The sequence below is a fragment of the Sceloporus undulatus genome, chromosome 1 (genome assembly GCF_019175285.1).
Source record: "Sceloporus undulatus isolate JIND9_A2432 ecotype Alabama chromosome 1, SceUnd_v1.1, whole genome shotgun sequence".
NCBI lineage: Eukaryota > Metazoa > Chordata > Lepidosauria > Squamata > Phrynosomatidae > Sceloporus > Sceloporus undulatus.
The window spans coordinates 88,367,075-88,383,767 of record NC_056522.1 but is presented as its reverse complement, the minus strand read 5'-3'; the positions used below and the strand labels follow the sequence as shown (position 1 = coordinate 88,383,767).

Sequence of the window (16,693 nt, the reverse complement as noted above, 5' to 3'; positions counted from 1 at the left end):
GCAATTAATACTAGGATATAGAACATGGATGTCAAATATTCATTTATGTATTTATCACAAAGAAAAGCCTTTGGCTTTTAATAACTTATTTCTTTCAACAGAAAAAGGGTAATCATAATTGCTTCTGGGAAATTGTATTTGATGAAGAATACTTACTAGGGTAGTGCACTTTTTCCTTTAATTTGAGTTCAATTTTCTTTATGTTTTTCTTCTTGCTTCCTTCAGTAGGTTGTGGTGGAACAAAGAAGTTTACTAAAAAACCCTGAGATACAATTTTAATAATATCAGTTGTATTTTTAGCCACAATGTTTACTTACTTCTCAGTTCATATAACAATAAATAATTCTTAAAATAAGCATGTCAAAAATATCAGTAAAGTTACTGACTCTTCAGTTTTCCCAAACACACAAGAATTTAGGATGGAGTTGTAAAGACTGAATTAGCACAGAAGTCAAACAATATTGCTTCATTAACAATGTAGGATTCAGACTGGTGACAAAAGATAGGCATGCTAGCAGAAGTGAAGTTAAAAAAAAGTGAAAGGTTGAAAGGAAAAATGCTTTGAATTGCTTAAAAAGGAAACAGTGGCATTTTCAGTTAATAATTATAATACTCAATGGACATTATTATTATAGATTCAATAATAAAATTAATTGTACATGTATTATATAAAGCAAACCGAAAGTTTCAGATAATTTTATCAGCTACCCCATGAACTAAATACATATGCAAATTGCCTAATATCTTCACAATATGAACTTGAGAGCAATCGTACTGGATCAAGTCAAAACAGCAGTCTGTTAGTTACCCATTCACCAGACACGTTTCTAGTAAACCTCCTTTCCTGCTGATGGGACCCTAGTAATAGACATTCTGTAAGTTCAGAAGCATCCTATTTCTGAACATAAATGCTTTATTTGTCTGTTGATAGATCCATGATCCATTAATCTGTTCCATTTATCCTTCTTCAAATTCTTCAAAATGAGTGGCAACAATTACATTTAGCAATACTATATCACTAACATATGCATAAGCACTTCTTCCCTCAACTTACTGACAATCAATTTCATTTGTGACCTCAAGTTCAAGAAAAAAATAGCTTCCCACTTTTTCAATTCACAACATTAAAGTCACTAATGGCCCAAAACAGATGGGCCAAAGAGACCAGCACAAGGCCATGCTGGTGCCATTTGTGCGGGGCCTGCGGCAACCACACATGCCCAGTCCTGATCCGGACTGCCACCACGGACCTGAATCAGGCCACCAGAAGGAGTGGATTCTATTTTAGATTGTCAGGCAAAAGCAAATAGATTTATGTTGGATTTTTGTACATATCTTCAGTGTATCCACAGTAAAGAGACTGAATCAGCTTTTGACTACTAAATGCTTTGTTCCATTTACCACAGGTCTCTCACCTCAGGTAACATCAGAGCTTCCTGCCTGACATCCTTTCGAGTATGTGTCAGGATAAGAGCCAAGACTTCTACTGTTTTCCCAAGGCCCATCTCATCCGCTAAAATTCCTCCAGGCCACTGAGGTCCAGCAACAGGGCGCTCACGGATAATGCTGAAGAACAAAGATTTGTCCTAGTTATACTTGGGCATAACTTCTAATCATAAATTAACTGAAAGAAATCATTTCATTGGCTTTTCCAAAGACACAACATTCTAAACGAATATGTCAAAAAGACTATGTGGTTTTATAATTTGGCATTTATACAGAATAAAATCCTGTGGAACTGGTCTAGTTATCATATGCACATTTCATTTTAAAGCAAGAAGCCGATCATCTAAATAAACCAATTATCAATTAAACACAGAATAAACACAAGTACTGTATACACTAGTGTTCTGAATTAATTTACCAGCTTTAGAAACTCTGCTGAACGATAATTTCTCTTTCCACATCAGAAATGTTTAAAATATAGATAATAATTGAAGATGGTTGCTTTATGCTGATCTTTTTGTATTTTGAACAAGACAGCTGGAAGTTTAAATCAAGAGAGATAATTCTTATAGCAGGCAAAAAACTTGATTGGTTTGCTTATATGCAACTTTAGAACATACTTAATCAAGACAAGAGAAATTCAAACAGCCATAGAGGTTAGAGAAAATGAGTTTATTTAGAGATGTATAAAGACAATTGTCATATAATTTAAAAAGTGTTTAAATGGCTTTTGAAACTAGAGACAAAATATGATCCTTTCAAAGAGTACATTTAAGGTGGGCCCACATTTTGAGGCATAAATGCCAGTATGGATGCCTGGGGAAAATGTAGTCCAAAAATATATTTACTTTGTGCAGTAATAAAAAAAACCTGTGTAAGATGACATATAGATGGTATCTATCCCCAAATGAGCTGTTGAAAATATCCCAGAATGAAATCAATGTTGGGGATGCCAAGCAGGGCTCCTTTTTCATATGTGTTAGATTTGTAAGAAGGTGAAAAGTTATTAGTCTAAGATTTCTGTTAGTTAAAAAAAATCTAAAGTTAGATTCTGTAATATTATCAGAAATGTTTCTGTTGTGTTTTATGGATAAACAACTGGATAGCAAATATGGATTAATTCTTTGATATGACCACAGCAGCAAAGATATTGTTTGCTCAAACTTGGAAATGTACTGAAGCATCGGCAATGGAAGAATGGATTGTTAAGGCTGCTGAGTTATGTCCAAAACAGACTGCAGAAATACCACTTTAACTGCCTTGGTTCAATGCTAGGGAATTTTGGGAACTGTAGTTTTGTGAGACATTTAGCCTTCTCTGTCAGAGAACTCTGGTGCCACAATGAACAACAATTCCCAAAATTCCCTAGCTACTGAGCCAGAGCAGTTGAAGTGTTCTCAAACTGGATTATTTCTGCAGTGTGTTTTGAACATTAGTTCAAATGGCCAAATTAACATGGGTTCTAAAGGATAAGCCACCTGAAAACTTTCTGAAAAATTGGAAACTGATTTTGGTTGATTGATTTATTTTTTTGAGTAATAAGATATCCTACAAGTGTAATAATCTGTGGCTATGATTAATAATTTTAGTAGGATTGTTTAGTTAGATCTGTTATGGTAAAAAAAATCCTTTTCCTTTCCTTTTCATTACAGTCAGGACTGGGGGTGCAGGGAGTCAGAGCCCTGCTGTGTATTACTTGTATGTCTTTTTTCCCCTCCCACCTCTTTTTTAGTCTTTTTCTTCTTTTAATTTCTTTATCTTTGCATATTACTTTCACTGAAAACTAGATTGTTCAATCTAAAAATAAAAAAATAACCTCAAAAAAGAGACATGCTTAAAATAAAGCTGCACCATGCATCTTATTGTTTAAACTTAAATAATATTCAAACTGAGCCTAAACGATTTCTAGACAAAGTTAAAAGACTTATTTATAGCATTAATCAGTAATACCTCAACTGTATGCGCTTTGGCTATAATACTAAAAACAGTAATCCTTACCAGCCTGTAAAAGGATTATAGTAGAGCTTTAGTCCATCTAAAGTAATAAATTCTCTCCATAAGTAATGGAGGGCATTTTCTACAGAGGGAAAGAAAAAACAGTAAGTATCATACATATCCTTTTCATATGACTTTATTTATTCATCAAGCTTGTATAACATAAAATGAATCCATTCAGATAGTTATTGGACAATCCACAAGTGGAACCTTTAAGAATTCCATCTTCCTCTCTCTTTTTTTTATAAAGGTGTATAGTTTCTGAGTTAACACTGAATACCTTCTTGTATTCAAGGATGTTCCCCACTCTACTTCAATTAGTTCTCTAAAAATTTTGGGCACAGGAATTTTCATTCCCCAAGATAGTTGTTTTCTTAGAACTGACGTTACCTTATCTTTCACATTTGCTTCTTGGGAATGTGAATGCCCAGATTTATGTTTCCAGTGCCACTGTTTGTAACATATTCTGTAATAAACTTCTAAATGATTCACTTTGAAATAACCTAGAAATATTAATTTCCTTATCCTCTATCTTATCTCAGGAACCAAATTCACGATATGTTACCTCTTCTTCTATCATCTCATCCTGCCATTCCTCAGCCACATCTGAAATCCCTACATGTTTAATTTTCTTTACACACTTTTTAGGTCTGTCTGCTTCTAAATCCTCATTGAAATCTGCCTGAATTGAAATCTTTCTTTTCCTATGGTGCATATCCCTCTGCTGCAGCCCTTCTGTTTTTCCCCACTGTGTCTAAACTATATTCCTTTTGTGGAAGTGCTGCCCTGTTGAAAGTCACTATTTTTAAAATTCATCACGTTAAATAAATTGAGTAAATTCATTGAATCTAACCCGGACTGCCAATTAACTGTATTGTAGCTCACTGGATTACCACCTCCCCCTTCCTTAACTTGTATTTTGAGTTGCCTGACAACAGAACAACATAGAATTCAATCCACTGTTTACTGCATCTCTTATTAAGGTTTGTAAATCAAGAAAAAACATTTGAGGATCCAGAAATGTTAACAGTCTAAGGATTTGAATTAATTTCTGAATGCCCTGTGTTTACTCTTGAACCCACTTACACATTTTCCACATTTGTTTCATTATATGGAGGCAACTGTCTGCTGGTAAAGAGCAGATTGCCTCCCACTTACACTTGGTACCTCTGTAAACATCATCTTCAAAAAAAGCCATAAAATCAGGCATCATATGCTGTGATGGATATTACACCATTTTGCTGAGGCAGCCCTTTCACTTCAACATTGTCACAACATGCATCAATTAATGCTGACGCCCTTACAGCACAGCTGCCTTCTGAAGCAGCTCCACCTCTTGCCTTAAAATCTTTGGAAGCAAAATGGCGAACTGAACTGACCCCTGGTGACTTCACCATCTCTGTGCCATTTTTCTCCAATATCTGCAGGTATTTAGAAGCAGTTTTTGCATTCTGATCAACTTTTTTGTTCTTTTGGCTTTTGTTCAATACTCACTACTTCTTTAACCTTAAAGCCTTACTTCCACTCATCTTCATCCCCACTCTTACAATAAGACTGCCCTTTTAATTTTTCTGCTTCACTTTGCTGGAGATTTGAAATGTTTCTTCATTCTTCCCTTTACTCATCCTCAGAGACTTGCTGAATAGCGGTCATCTGGGTAACAATATTTATTTATTTATTTATTTATTTATTTATTTATTTATGTCATCTCTTGATTAGCTGTTCAGTCAGCAGGGAGCCAGTTTCCTTTTTTGCTTTTCAGCTCCACTGTCCTTTTCCTTCTGTTTCAACTCATCTCCCTTTTCTCTTTATTCCTTCTCTTTTTTCTATTAATTTCCTTAAATTCCTAATATCCTTCTCCAGTCAATACTGGAGAAGGGCAAACCACATCAGGTTCACAGGGCAGAATAAAAAACTGACAGACAAGGGGAGAGTGCTAACATTAGTAACTAAAAAGAATGTTGACTCCTTCCAAGTCAGGGTGGCATTTGGGATAACCCAATTGTGATGGATTGTTCCTTCTATCATCCTGAGAATGACCTCTCCATGTTCACTGTGCTCCAGTTTTGCATATAAATCAACAGAAAAAAACAGTTCAGCATAGTTATTTTAATATGCAAAACTAATCCTTCAATTTGTTTCTGAAGTTTCTGAAATTATCTTATGCATCTTAGCTGGAAAAAAAGGTTACTTGCAATTTTTTTTACCAACTGCATTATCATGGGCGTCAATCAATAGCATATTGATATTGCCCATTTCTAGTTACTTGCCATTGATAGGTAAATTTCTGAAGTTCTCACGTCGCAGCATCCAGTTTACAGCCTCACTCTGATATGGCCGTAGCACAGGAATCAAGGCAGAATGCTGTACATTCTCCTTCAAAAACTGTATTTCTTTCTGGTGTATATGCCTCACATAGTCATAAAGCTCTTCAATATTCTGACGCTCTATATCCCTGTCAGACTCCTCTTCATCTTCTTCCAAAATATCTAAAACATACATACATGGCATTGATTCACTGTCAGTAGCATCTGTAATTCGTTTAACATATTGCAACAAAAGATAATCAAAGAAATGGACATAAGAAGTACTGAGGGGGGGGTGCTAGGGAACTGTGGCCTGCCAGATGTTGTTTGGTCTCCAGTTCCCATTAGCCCCTGCTGCCCAGGCAAATGCTGAGGAATGATGGAAGAGGAAAGTAGCTGACACCTAGAAGACCACAGGTTCTCTACCCATGTATTAAGGAATATCAGTCCAGTACAGAATTGCTTCCAAGTGTAGGTACAATAAGAGGGTGAAGAGAACATAACTCTATTTTTTTAAATGAAAAGTGTGATAAAAAGATGTTGGGATCTGGCTATAATAAATATCACTTTTCAAAATGTCACATATGAATCATTATACATTTAATTAAATTATTTCCAATAATACTTGGTATTACTAACATCAGTTCACCTTTCCCTTTTTAGTAACACCTTCTAACTTTGAAAACTTTATGACTGTGTAACATCGCAACAATTTGTAAAATTTAACCATCTTTGTTAAGTACCATTATCTAGTTGGGAATCTGTTTACCAACCACCATTTAGAATTCTTCAAGTGTGTCATCATGGATTCAGATGGGGTGATCTAGAAAATGTTATATATTTTGATTCCAAAAATGCTTTTTGACAAATTCCCTTGCCATCCTGAATTATGTCTAAAAGTCACCGATTTAAGAAAATAGGTTCTGTGGTGGATTAACCATTGGTTAAAGAAAACAAAGACAAAAGTAGGGCATGACCTTTTTTAATTTAGAAAAAAAGCAGGAATCGCCCTATGTAATCAATAATTTATTTGGCTATTTAGTTTCTAATAAGTATCAAATATGTTTCCAACAGTTGTGATGCAGAAAATCCAAACAGCATAATTCAATAACTGATTACTACTTCCTTTCCTCAACAACAGTACAGGAAGAAAGGAAAAGGATGAGAGATGATAATGAGAAAGAACAGAATTGAATTACAGGGAGAGTGGTGGCAAGCTGAGGGCCATAGTGGAGCTCAGACCAGATATCAGGAAGTAGTTGACCATGGAAGTAGAAGGACAAATCATTTCACTTCCTTCTTTCCTTGCTATTCTGTATGGGCCCCCATCACACATCAAATTAATTATTCCACTGGATGATCAACAAAAATTATTTCCAGCCTTTTAAGCAACTTTGTACAGATTTATCAACAATACTGTATAGATGTTAGGTGTGTATTTACACCTTGTGAACCCTAACAATACAGTTGGCCCTCCACATTTGGAGTGGGGTTAGGAGTGCAGGACCCCCACAAAAATGGAAAAATATCTAATATGGTGCACACCTGTCCTCCTTGGTGTGGCCCTCTTGGGGGCAGCAAGATGCCTGGGGGCAGGCCAACTTGCTCAACTTCCCTGCTTCTTTCTTCCCCCTGCCTGCCTGCCCTCCCTCTTTGCCTCTTTCTCCCATGGACAGGATACACACAAAGATGCTCGGCGCAGCAGAGAAAATGTGGGTGGGAGGGGCTAGTAGCTACAAGGGGCATGCAGGGAGCAGAGCCCCTTTCCCTCCTCCTCTGCCAGGCACTGCTGCTGCCATCGCCACCATGGTCCCTGTGGGCCTCACTCAACCTCTCTACTTCTTTCTCCACCTATCCATTGACACTCCTTGCCTCTCTCTCTCATGGCTGGGATGCATGCGGAGACACAAGGCGCAGCAAAAAGAAGGAGCCTGGGAAGGTGGCCAGGGCACATGGTGGGGAGCCACAAGAGGTCCATGAAGGCAGAGCCCCTTCCCTCCCACCCACATTCCTCTGCCAGGCGTTGGTACAATTATGCAACACTGAAAACAACAACCAGCAGCTTCAGTTATGTAGACGATATTCCTGGAACTTGCCCATATCCATGTCCCATCCATCCTCTAGGAACAGGGAGTCAATTAAAACATATTTTTGCCTAATAGTTGCAATATTGTCTACTATTGAAAGACATTGCCAAGCAGTAAGCTCACCCTAACCTCATCCTGAAGACTGCAGTGAAGACTATTACACTCAAAAGGGCTCGCCAACAAGTATGAATACTGTATAGGAATAGAGGGAAGATAGAAGAATTCAGGTACTGTTTGGGGTCACAGCCAAGTGACACTGTATGTGATACAGATACATTTCTTCAGGACTTTGGACAAATAATAAACTACCTGGAATTATGAAGTGATAGAATTTTTCCATCAATTTCTGAAGGAGCTGACTGGCCTTTTTTATTCGACCACCACCGTCACTAAGGAACTCTAGTTTGCTTAAGCCAGTTTCAAGAAGATATATTCCAACCTGTTTACATAAAAATAAAAGTTTAGATAAATTTTAGAATCTCCAAAAGAGAAAAAAAGTAAGAATAAGAGCATAAATTTACTGCTAACTGAAAAGGTAAATATGGTCAAGAATATGAGCCAGAGAGTAATGAAGTGCCAAAGTATAAGCAGTGCAGAAAATCTATGGTTAGTTCATCCAAGATTTTTGTTTCACTTAAATGCAGGCAAAGCTAAGATAGATATGCTGGAGGAAGGATGTCTACCCTTTCCTCAATCAATTCTACCTGATATAAATCCCCTTGCCACAACTGCTGTTGTGCTGCAGCTGCAAAGGAAAGACTCAAGTACCTGCACTGTCTCTTCAGCAGGCACCAGCTGTGTGATTTAAATAAAGGCAACAGAGCAGAACGGGGAACAAACATCTGCTCCACTAGTGTCATTGTTCTAACCAAATTCATTTTGCCCCCAAAGGATGGAACAAAATACCTCCAAACAGTGGGAGATATATTCATGAATCTCCCACACGTTCCAAGGGCTACAAATTCAGCTGTATTTTGTTGGCTGTTTGTCTTTTTGAGAATGATCTCAGAGATACTCCAAATGCTCTTTATACACTGCCAAATTCATATATCACAGAGGATTACAGGCGATAGCACAAAACTAAGCCTATAACGCTAGAAATATTTATTAGTTAGTTATGCTTATTTTTAATTTTTGTACATACCATTTCCATTGGAAAGATAAGGGGACCAAACATCAACTTAAAGTGAATTAAGCAACAATTAAATAATTTAGACATAAGGATACTCAGCAAAAAGAGCCCACAGAGAAAAGTCTTAGAGAAGCCTTAGCACTACAAAGCATTGAAGTAATCAGTTCAGAAAGCTATTGCTGGGAATTTTAGGGCCTGAACAGACAGGCCAAAATAAAGCTGCTTTGGGTCACTTTGGAGGTATGCTATTTAAATGCTACATGAATCCTAAGAGACAGGAAGCCGTGTCAAGACCACGCTCCAGTCCTAAGAACTGGAATGTGGCTTTGGTGCAGCTTCTGGCCTCTTAAGATGCGTGTGTCATTTAAACAACATACCTCCAAAGTGACCCAAAGCAGCTTTATTTTGGCCCGTCTGTTCGGGTCCTTAGTGTTGTGGAGCAACAACTAATTAGATTGAACACTCAACTTAAACATTTTAAGATTCAAGCCACAGGACATTGTCATTTGTACAACCTAACAGGGCTAGTTGGTTTAAACCAAGTTAGTTTAAATCTAAATAAAATGAGTTGTTTTTTTTTTTAAAGAACACTTCTGGATTTAAATTGAATCCCTTCTCCCTTTTTTAAACAAATATTCTGACTATTACTACTATTTTCCAACCCTCTTACGGAACAGGGAATGATCTCCAGCTGACCACCACACTGCCAAACCCGAAATAACTGTTTGAACATTTTAACTTTAACAGTTTATTGGCTGGTGTCCATTGATAGACCACCATCCGGTGTCAGTAACTCCTTTTTAATTACAGTGGTACCTCGGGATACGAAATACCCAGGTTACGAAATTTTCGGGATACGAAAAAATCCCATAGGGAATTATTGTTCCGGGTTACGAATGTTTTTTCAGGTTACGAAAAAACTTTTGGTGCTTTTCGGCGCTATTTTACACGGAATCGCGGCTTTTCCCCATTAGCGCCTATGGCAATTCGGCTTACGAAGGCTTTTCGGGTTACGAAAGCGGCCGCGTTACGAATTAATTTCGTAACCCGAGGCACCACTGTACTTAATTTTATAATGCAAGAACTGCCATTTAGAAACAAACCCTTCAATTAACATAAGTTCAAACAAAACAATTCTGAGAGTACAGCATGCTCCATACGTGGGCGCGCCATACGCAGCTTCTGGTTTATGCGGAAGCCACGCTGCTATTAATTCAATGGTGCGGGTGCCCGCAGAATGCACACACCACACCGCTGCGAGCACGAGCCCCATTCACTTTAATGAGACTCGAATATAGGCGGAATTCGCCTTACGTGGGGGATCCGGAATGGATCCCCCACATAAGGCGCATCTCCACTGTACTTTGTATGTTTCATTATGTATAGTCTACATATATGCAGATGTAATAGAAATAATAAGCAGTAAAAAAGTGGTGATTTATTGAAAGATTTAAACCATACCAAAGCCTAATAAGTTAGGACTGTTAATGTTAGAAAGCATTAAAACATGGTTCATCAAACTTTCTAACAGGTAAATAATGATTTCCAACAGTAATATAAGCAGGACTCATTTTTTTAATGACAACATTGATGCGAAAAACCTGGTGTAAACAAAACAACAACAACATGGTTTAAACAACAACAAAAAATGGGGTTGGGGCTGTTGCTTTTAAAAACCTGTTTCCCCCCCCCCCCCCCCAAACCCTGCAAGCTAATCACAGAAGGAACACCATATGCAAGAAGACACTCCTGGGCTCTTTAGGGCATCATTAGAAATTTAGATTGCACCCAGAAGACAACTTAAAATCAATGTAAACAAGTCAGCATTCAGATTTTGAAATATAGGCCGAAACAGATGGCCCCGAAGGAGCGGCTTGCCACTGCCCATTTTCTTGCTGGGTTGGGGCTACGGCAACCGCATGCCACGCCCCCAACCTAGCATTTTCCCGGTGCAAAAAGAAGCGGCAGAAAATCAATCCTATTTGCACCAGAAAAGGCAACTTTGCCGCCACAGCAGTTACTTTTCCGGGTTTCTGCAACACAGTGCATGTAAATGCTGCACCACAGAAATGCCGTGAAGCCACTCCGTGGATCATCAGCTGTGTGGCTTCCCGGCAGGGTGGGGGTGTGCTGCTGTCTGAATGTCACACCTCCACAAAGTTGGCTCTTTTTGGCAGTCTGTTTGATGCCCTATTCATACAAATCTCCAGGTGCATAGTGTCCAGGATCAGTGAGGAAGTGCAGAGTGCCTCAGATAAATCTATCACTATGAATATATTACAGCCCCTTGTATCTAAGACTTAAATTAGTAGCAACCATATAAATAAGAAGTACCTACAAGATTACCACTTTGCTAATTAAATAGTAAATAAAGTCATTGTAAAGTGAAAATCCTATACATCCTTGCTGGAGATTACTATATATACACATGCATAAATCTACAAATTTTAGTCAAAAAATTGATCCAAATAACCAGAGTCGACTTATCCACAAGTCAAAATAAGTAACATACTTTAACTCTTATTAAAAAGATAAAAGGAACCATCCTGTTGACTGAGTAGAGTGGCAAAAGGTGAGAGCTTAGTCCATCCTGGCTTAGTCAATCTAAAAGAAACAATGATCCCTTCTGCTCTCTCTTGACCTTTCTGCATGCTTTGGTTGGTGATAGTAACAGCTCTTAGCCACTTCCCCTCAAAGCAGTACTGAGGAATTGGGTTTTGAAGGATCTGAATAAGACATTTGTGTAAGCTTGTTAGTACAGTTGTCCCTCTGTTTGTGTGGACTTCGAATCCACGCCACTCGTTTACTCGCGAGGGGCAAACAGAGGGACTTAAAATGGGTCGTGCACTCATAGTGTGCACCTGCAGGTGCCCACAGGGGTGTGCCACCATTCAAATAGGGCTTGAATATTGGTAGATTTCCATCTTCGTGGATGTGTGTGTCCAGAATGGATCCCCACAAAAACGAAGGAGCAACTATATTTCTGAGACTGCATCCACACTGCAGAAATAATCCAGGTTGACACCACTTTCAATGCTATGGAATTCTGGAATTAGGGCTTGTTGTGGCATAAGAGATCTCTGATAGAGAAGACAAAATATCTCATAAAATTACAATTCCCAGAATTCCATAGCATTGAAAGTGATGTCAAGCTGGATTATTTCTGCAGTGTGGATGCAGTCCCAGAAATACAGTTGCCCCTTTGTTTTCGTGGGGATCCATTCTGGCACCACTTTATTTCTGCAGTATGGATGCAGCTTAAGTGAAAATCTGGCAAAGTTATCACATTAAAGTTAAAGGCTATAAACACTGCTAATGTAGGCCCAATACAGACCGGCTCTTTGTGCTGGCCTGGGGCCGAAGGTAGGGCTCAGGAGAGCAGAGCATCCACACACTCCCAAGCCCTATTGCGCGCCGCGGGTGCCATCTTGGCATGCTATTTACATGGGGAGCACAACGATGACATCCATGCGGCGCGGCACAGCGCAGATGTCAATGTTGCACGCAAGCACACCAATGCCATCCAGCAGGTTCTTTTTAAGCCTCGTGGAGGCCGCAGAATTTGTCTGCTGTGGCCTCCATCTGGGGCAGAAAGGGGCGGCATCTGGCCGCCCCTTTCTGCCTGTCTGTATCTCCCTGTAGACACAATTTTCTTTGCTTTGTCTTTTCATCCTTTTTGACGCATGTGTTTCCTTAGCCTCACTTATGCCTGGTCACCTCCCCCACACAGCCACAATTTACTGTAGTTCCTTCCTCAACCATCCAGTTTTTAGTGAGCACAATTAAGATGTCTTCCCCACATAGCTTCAAGTGTCCCCCCTCCACAAACATAGTATCTTCTGTTACCTCTTTTCTCAGCCTGTCTAATGAAAGAAAACAAGAGCAGCAGAGCAGCTCCAACCTACCAGCCAAATCACAGTGAAGTTCATAAAACTTAAGAAGAGTCGGAATTTGAATGCTCCTTTCTGCCACTGCTTCTCCTGCACTGCCACATGCTATAACTGCTTGCTCCAGCCAGTCAGTCTGTCCCAAAATGGTGCTGCTCTGAGCTACAGAAATGATGCCCTGTGCTCAAGCCTCACAAGAGTTTCCCAACCACCACTACTAGGGAATGACACAGCTAAGGGAGAGAGGTCACATGGGCAGGCGAAAAGCGAGAGACACCACCACATGAAAAGATTGGTGCAGCTGCACTGTGGTTTTAAGGGACCCTGAAAAGAAGTTTCATGCAACCCTCGTTCTCACCATGGTCCTAAAGGCTGCTGGTTTCCTTTGTCTCTCTTGCATGCCAATATTTTGACTGAAGGTCCTCCTGTTGCCCGATTTTCCCTCACTGCCCCCTGGATCTTCCCACTGCTCCTGGGAGGGGTGTATGCACTTAATTACACAGAAAAGCCTCATAACCCATTGACTTGCATTCAAACAGACTGCGCTCTTAAAATATCCAGATACTAAAATAAATAAATATTGCACATGAAGTAAGACCCACATTAAAGCATTGATTCATTTCTTTGATGCCATCTTTTTTTATCAGACACTCTCCTACAGAATTAAATGCCACACAATCACTGGGACATAATGCAACATTTTGTTGAATGACTGCACTTGTACATTAATTTCAAGAGCAAAATTAATGGTCCATGCATAGTACAGTTCCATTAATTACATAATCCAAATACCTTTAAACATTTAGCATCTCCAGGTCTTTGATACAACAGAACTACTCTCTTCTTTTGTAGCCACATTAAGTCTTCTAAGATTTCACTACTCAGAGATGATTCAACCAAGATGTCTTCTTCATAACTGCTCAGCACTGATTCTTTCCTTTCATCCAACTTCTCAGTGTCTTTAGTATGAAAACAGATATGCAGCTGGTCACTAGATTCTGTTCTCATTAAGGTAAAAGCCCTTTTATGGATGTTCTCCATTAGAAAATGCCCAGGAAGAAGTTGAAGAATGAATTCCCCAAATAATGTTTTCCAGGAAGGATCAGGACAATATGGAAGTATCACAATATTTAACTGTATGACTGCAGAAGTCAAGACGTGGCAAGAATCTTCTGCATCATCTGTAACTGTTGAAAAGCTGAGGGATCTGTGTCTGCTTCCTTTGTGAATCAAATCTTCATCCACACTATCATCATTTATAACAATAAGTGCTGCAGAAGAAGTGCTTGTACCAGCAACAGGTTGGTCTTCATCCACTGCATCTAAATCGATCATCTCATTTTTCCTGTCATCATGCATATTCCAGCAGAGCTGCTTCTTCTTCTCATCACTCACCCTCAATGGAGGAGCACGCTTTCGGCGACTACTCATTTTGATGTTTCACTAGTGGAGTCTCTAAACTCTGTAACAGAGACCAATATCAATCAACTTACTTGATTATTATGGATGGTTATATTTAGATCATTATATTCTGATTTATTAAGAATAAAAATAATACTCAAAAGGCTTGGTTCATATGTAATGGTCTAATGAATAAGAGAAATGACAGTGAATAACAGTCTTCCCTCTCTTCTCTCATAACCATTCCAGAACACTTCCAATATTAGTTACAGTGCGCCCTTGCCTTATGCGGGAGATCCATTCCGGAATCCCCCTGTGTAAGGCAAATAGCACATATGCTCGAGTTCCATTGAAAATAACGGGCTCGTGCACGACGTACGGAGCAGTGCATGCGCCATTGTTAGCGCCATTGCACAGCTTTCAGCGCAAGCTGAAAGAGTATATTTTAACTAGGAAATAATGAAAACCTTCAACTACAAATGGTTTCAAACCCTGGTTTGTCTTCAGAGCTTTAATCATGGTTCCCCCAGTTAGGAAGCAACAAACCCTGGAAACGTTTTATTACAATGGAAGAGCGAAACTAGGCAAAGTGAAGGCCTCTGTTCATTCTCAGAAAGTTAATAAACTTGATATAAAACAAAATATTTGAAAAAGAGGTGCTCAGTGGCGCTGCTTTTGTGTTAAAAGAAACGAAATGTTACATGCGAGTACCTCAGGCTCATGTATTCTTCCTTCCCTTCTTATCTTCTGGTGAAGTGGCAAGAACACAAATATTTACTGCCATATTCAGTTAACAATGGTTGTTGTTATTCCACATTTATGACAAACTATGAATTATGACATACTATGGATTGTTCAGAGGAGATAACTTGAAACCATGGTTTATATTCTTAGCCTCTTTGGATGGGTTATACTTAAACAAACTTGTTTCCAATATGCATATAATGACATACTACTATTGCTTGAAAGTAAAAATGGATGTTTACATTCTCTTCCTTGGCTGAATACTGGAAGGGGAAATGCACAAATCTTAAATATTTTAGGCACATACAACTAAATTATGGCTTAGTCAATTTTATTCACATACAGCTAAATCATGGTTTAGTCAATGTTGCCTCAAACAAGGATAGTGTGTTCTGTCAAACAACTTCAATTTCAGTTTCATTTGACCAGAGTATAACTCAGACTTAAGACTCTATGGCATAGAAAAGGCTGAGAAAGAGTTGCTAAATCAGCCATAACATTTCTTGAAATTCTGTAGAATAACATAAATATTAAATTTCTGAATGAAAAATAACTTAAGTAATAGTTTAAGCCTGCACCAATAAAAAGTTTCACCTATGAAACATTAGTTTCATTTTAATGTTTAACCCAAACTTATTACCTCTTAAAAAGAAAAGCTGCTGCTTATCATCTTACGGTTCTGTACCCTCTGTTTTAACACACATCCCCACCTTGTTTTAATCATTGAACGAAATTAATAATGTGATTACAGATTGGAAGGCATACACATAATATGTATTTTAAATTCCTAGAAGTCTAAAGTTTGCCTTCATCATCAAATTACTGTCATGCGCACAACAATACCAACCTGAGAAAGTTATTTCCATATGGGTAACTTCTAATAATGTCCAAAACCAAAGTGTTCCTTTAGAAAACCCTGCCTGGAAAATCAATACTGTATATCATTCAGAAAGATACTCTCAACATAATTAAAAGTCTGAACAGATGACATATTGTATGAGTAGCATATATCTATCTTTGCAAAGGGCCTACTTTTGTACGTTTGTAGCAACAAGGCATTTTTTTGTTGTTTCAAATACAAGACTATCAAACATTTTCTCACGTAAACAGCCATCGTACTTACAATCTCCATATCAAATTTAGATTCAATGATGCCACAACTGGAAATGAATCCATAGCTTTGTTTACATTGTAATTCTTACAGCCAATTGAAAGCTGTCATCCTGAGAGCAGTTTAACCTTCCTCAGCTGACAGGAAGGCGAGATGTGCAAAGAACCTAATTGCAGGCATTCAAGAGCAGCTAATTTGGATTTCTTGACCCTGAATATATAATATCCAGGGTCAGAAAAGTGGGCCAGGATGCGGTAAGAGGGTCAGAGAAACAAGAAGGGTCGCTGTTCTTGGCATCTACGTTGCAAAATTAATGCAGTTTGACACCACATTGAACTGCTGTGACTGCTATGTGATGGAATTCTGGGAATTGTACCTTCGTGAGATATTTAACCTTCTCTGTCAGAGCAATCTGGTGCCACATCAAGCTATAAATCCCAAGTTTCCACAGTATTGGGCCATGGCAACTAAAGCAGTACCTTTTTTTTGTCAACAGACCTCTGGTGCCACATCAAACTATAAATCCCTGGGTCCCATAGAATGGGGCCATGGCTCTTAAAATGGTACCTTCCTGCTGTAAGAGG

General features: G+C 38.7%; 1 protein-coding gene across 4 annotated transcripts in view; it reads right to left on the bottom strand.

Annotated features, from left to right (window-relative positions):
* Positions 1-16,693, bottom strand: part of SHPRH (SNF2 histone linker PHD RING helicase) — a 62,061-nt gene that overhangs the window by 43,666 nt on the left and 1,702 nt on the right. For 2 of the 4 annotated variants that reach the window (XM_042444827.1, XM_042444830.1), the window contains exons 2-7: positions 13,646-14,315; positions 8,144-8,273; positions 5,712-5,930; positions 3,445-3,523; positions 1,416-1,566; positions 157-262 (exon numbers count right to left, since the gene is read on the bottom strand). In XM_042444827.1, coding sequence (XP_042300761.1) covers positions 157-262; positions 1,416-1,566; positions 3,445-3,523; positions 5,712-5,930; positions 8,144-8,273; positions 13,646-14,284 — 1,324 coding nt within the window. In that variant the 5' untranslated portion in view covers positions 14,285-14,315. Of the gene's footprint in view, positions 1-156; positions 263-1,415; positions 1,567-3,444; positions 3,524-5,711; positions 5,931-8,143; positions 8,274-13,645; positions 14,316-15,845; positions 15,919-16,693 lie in introns of all 4 variants that reach the window. The other 2 variants (XM_042444829.1, XM_042444831.1) reach the window with 2 other exon arrangements.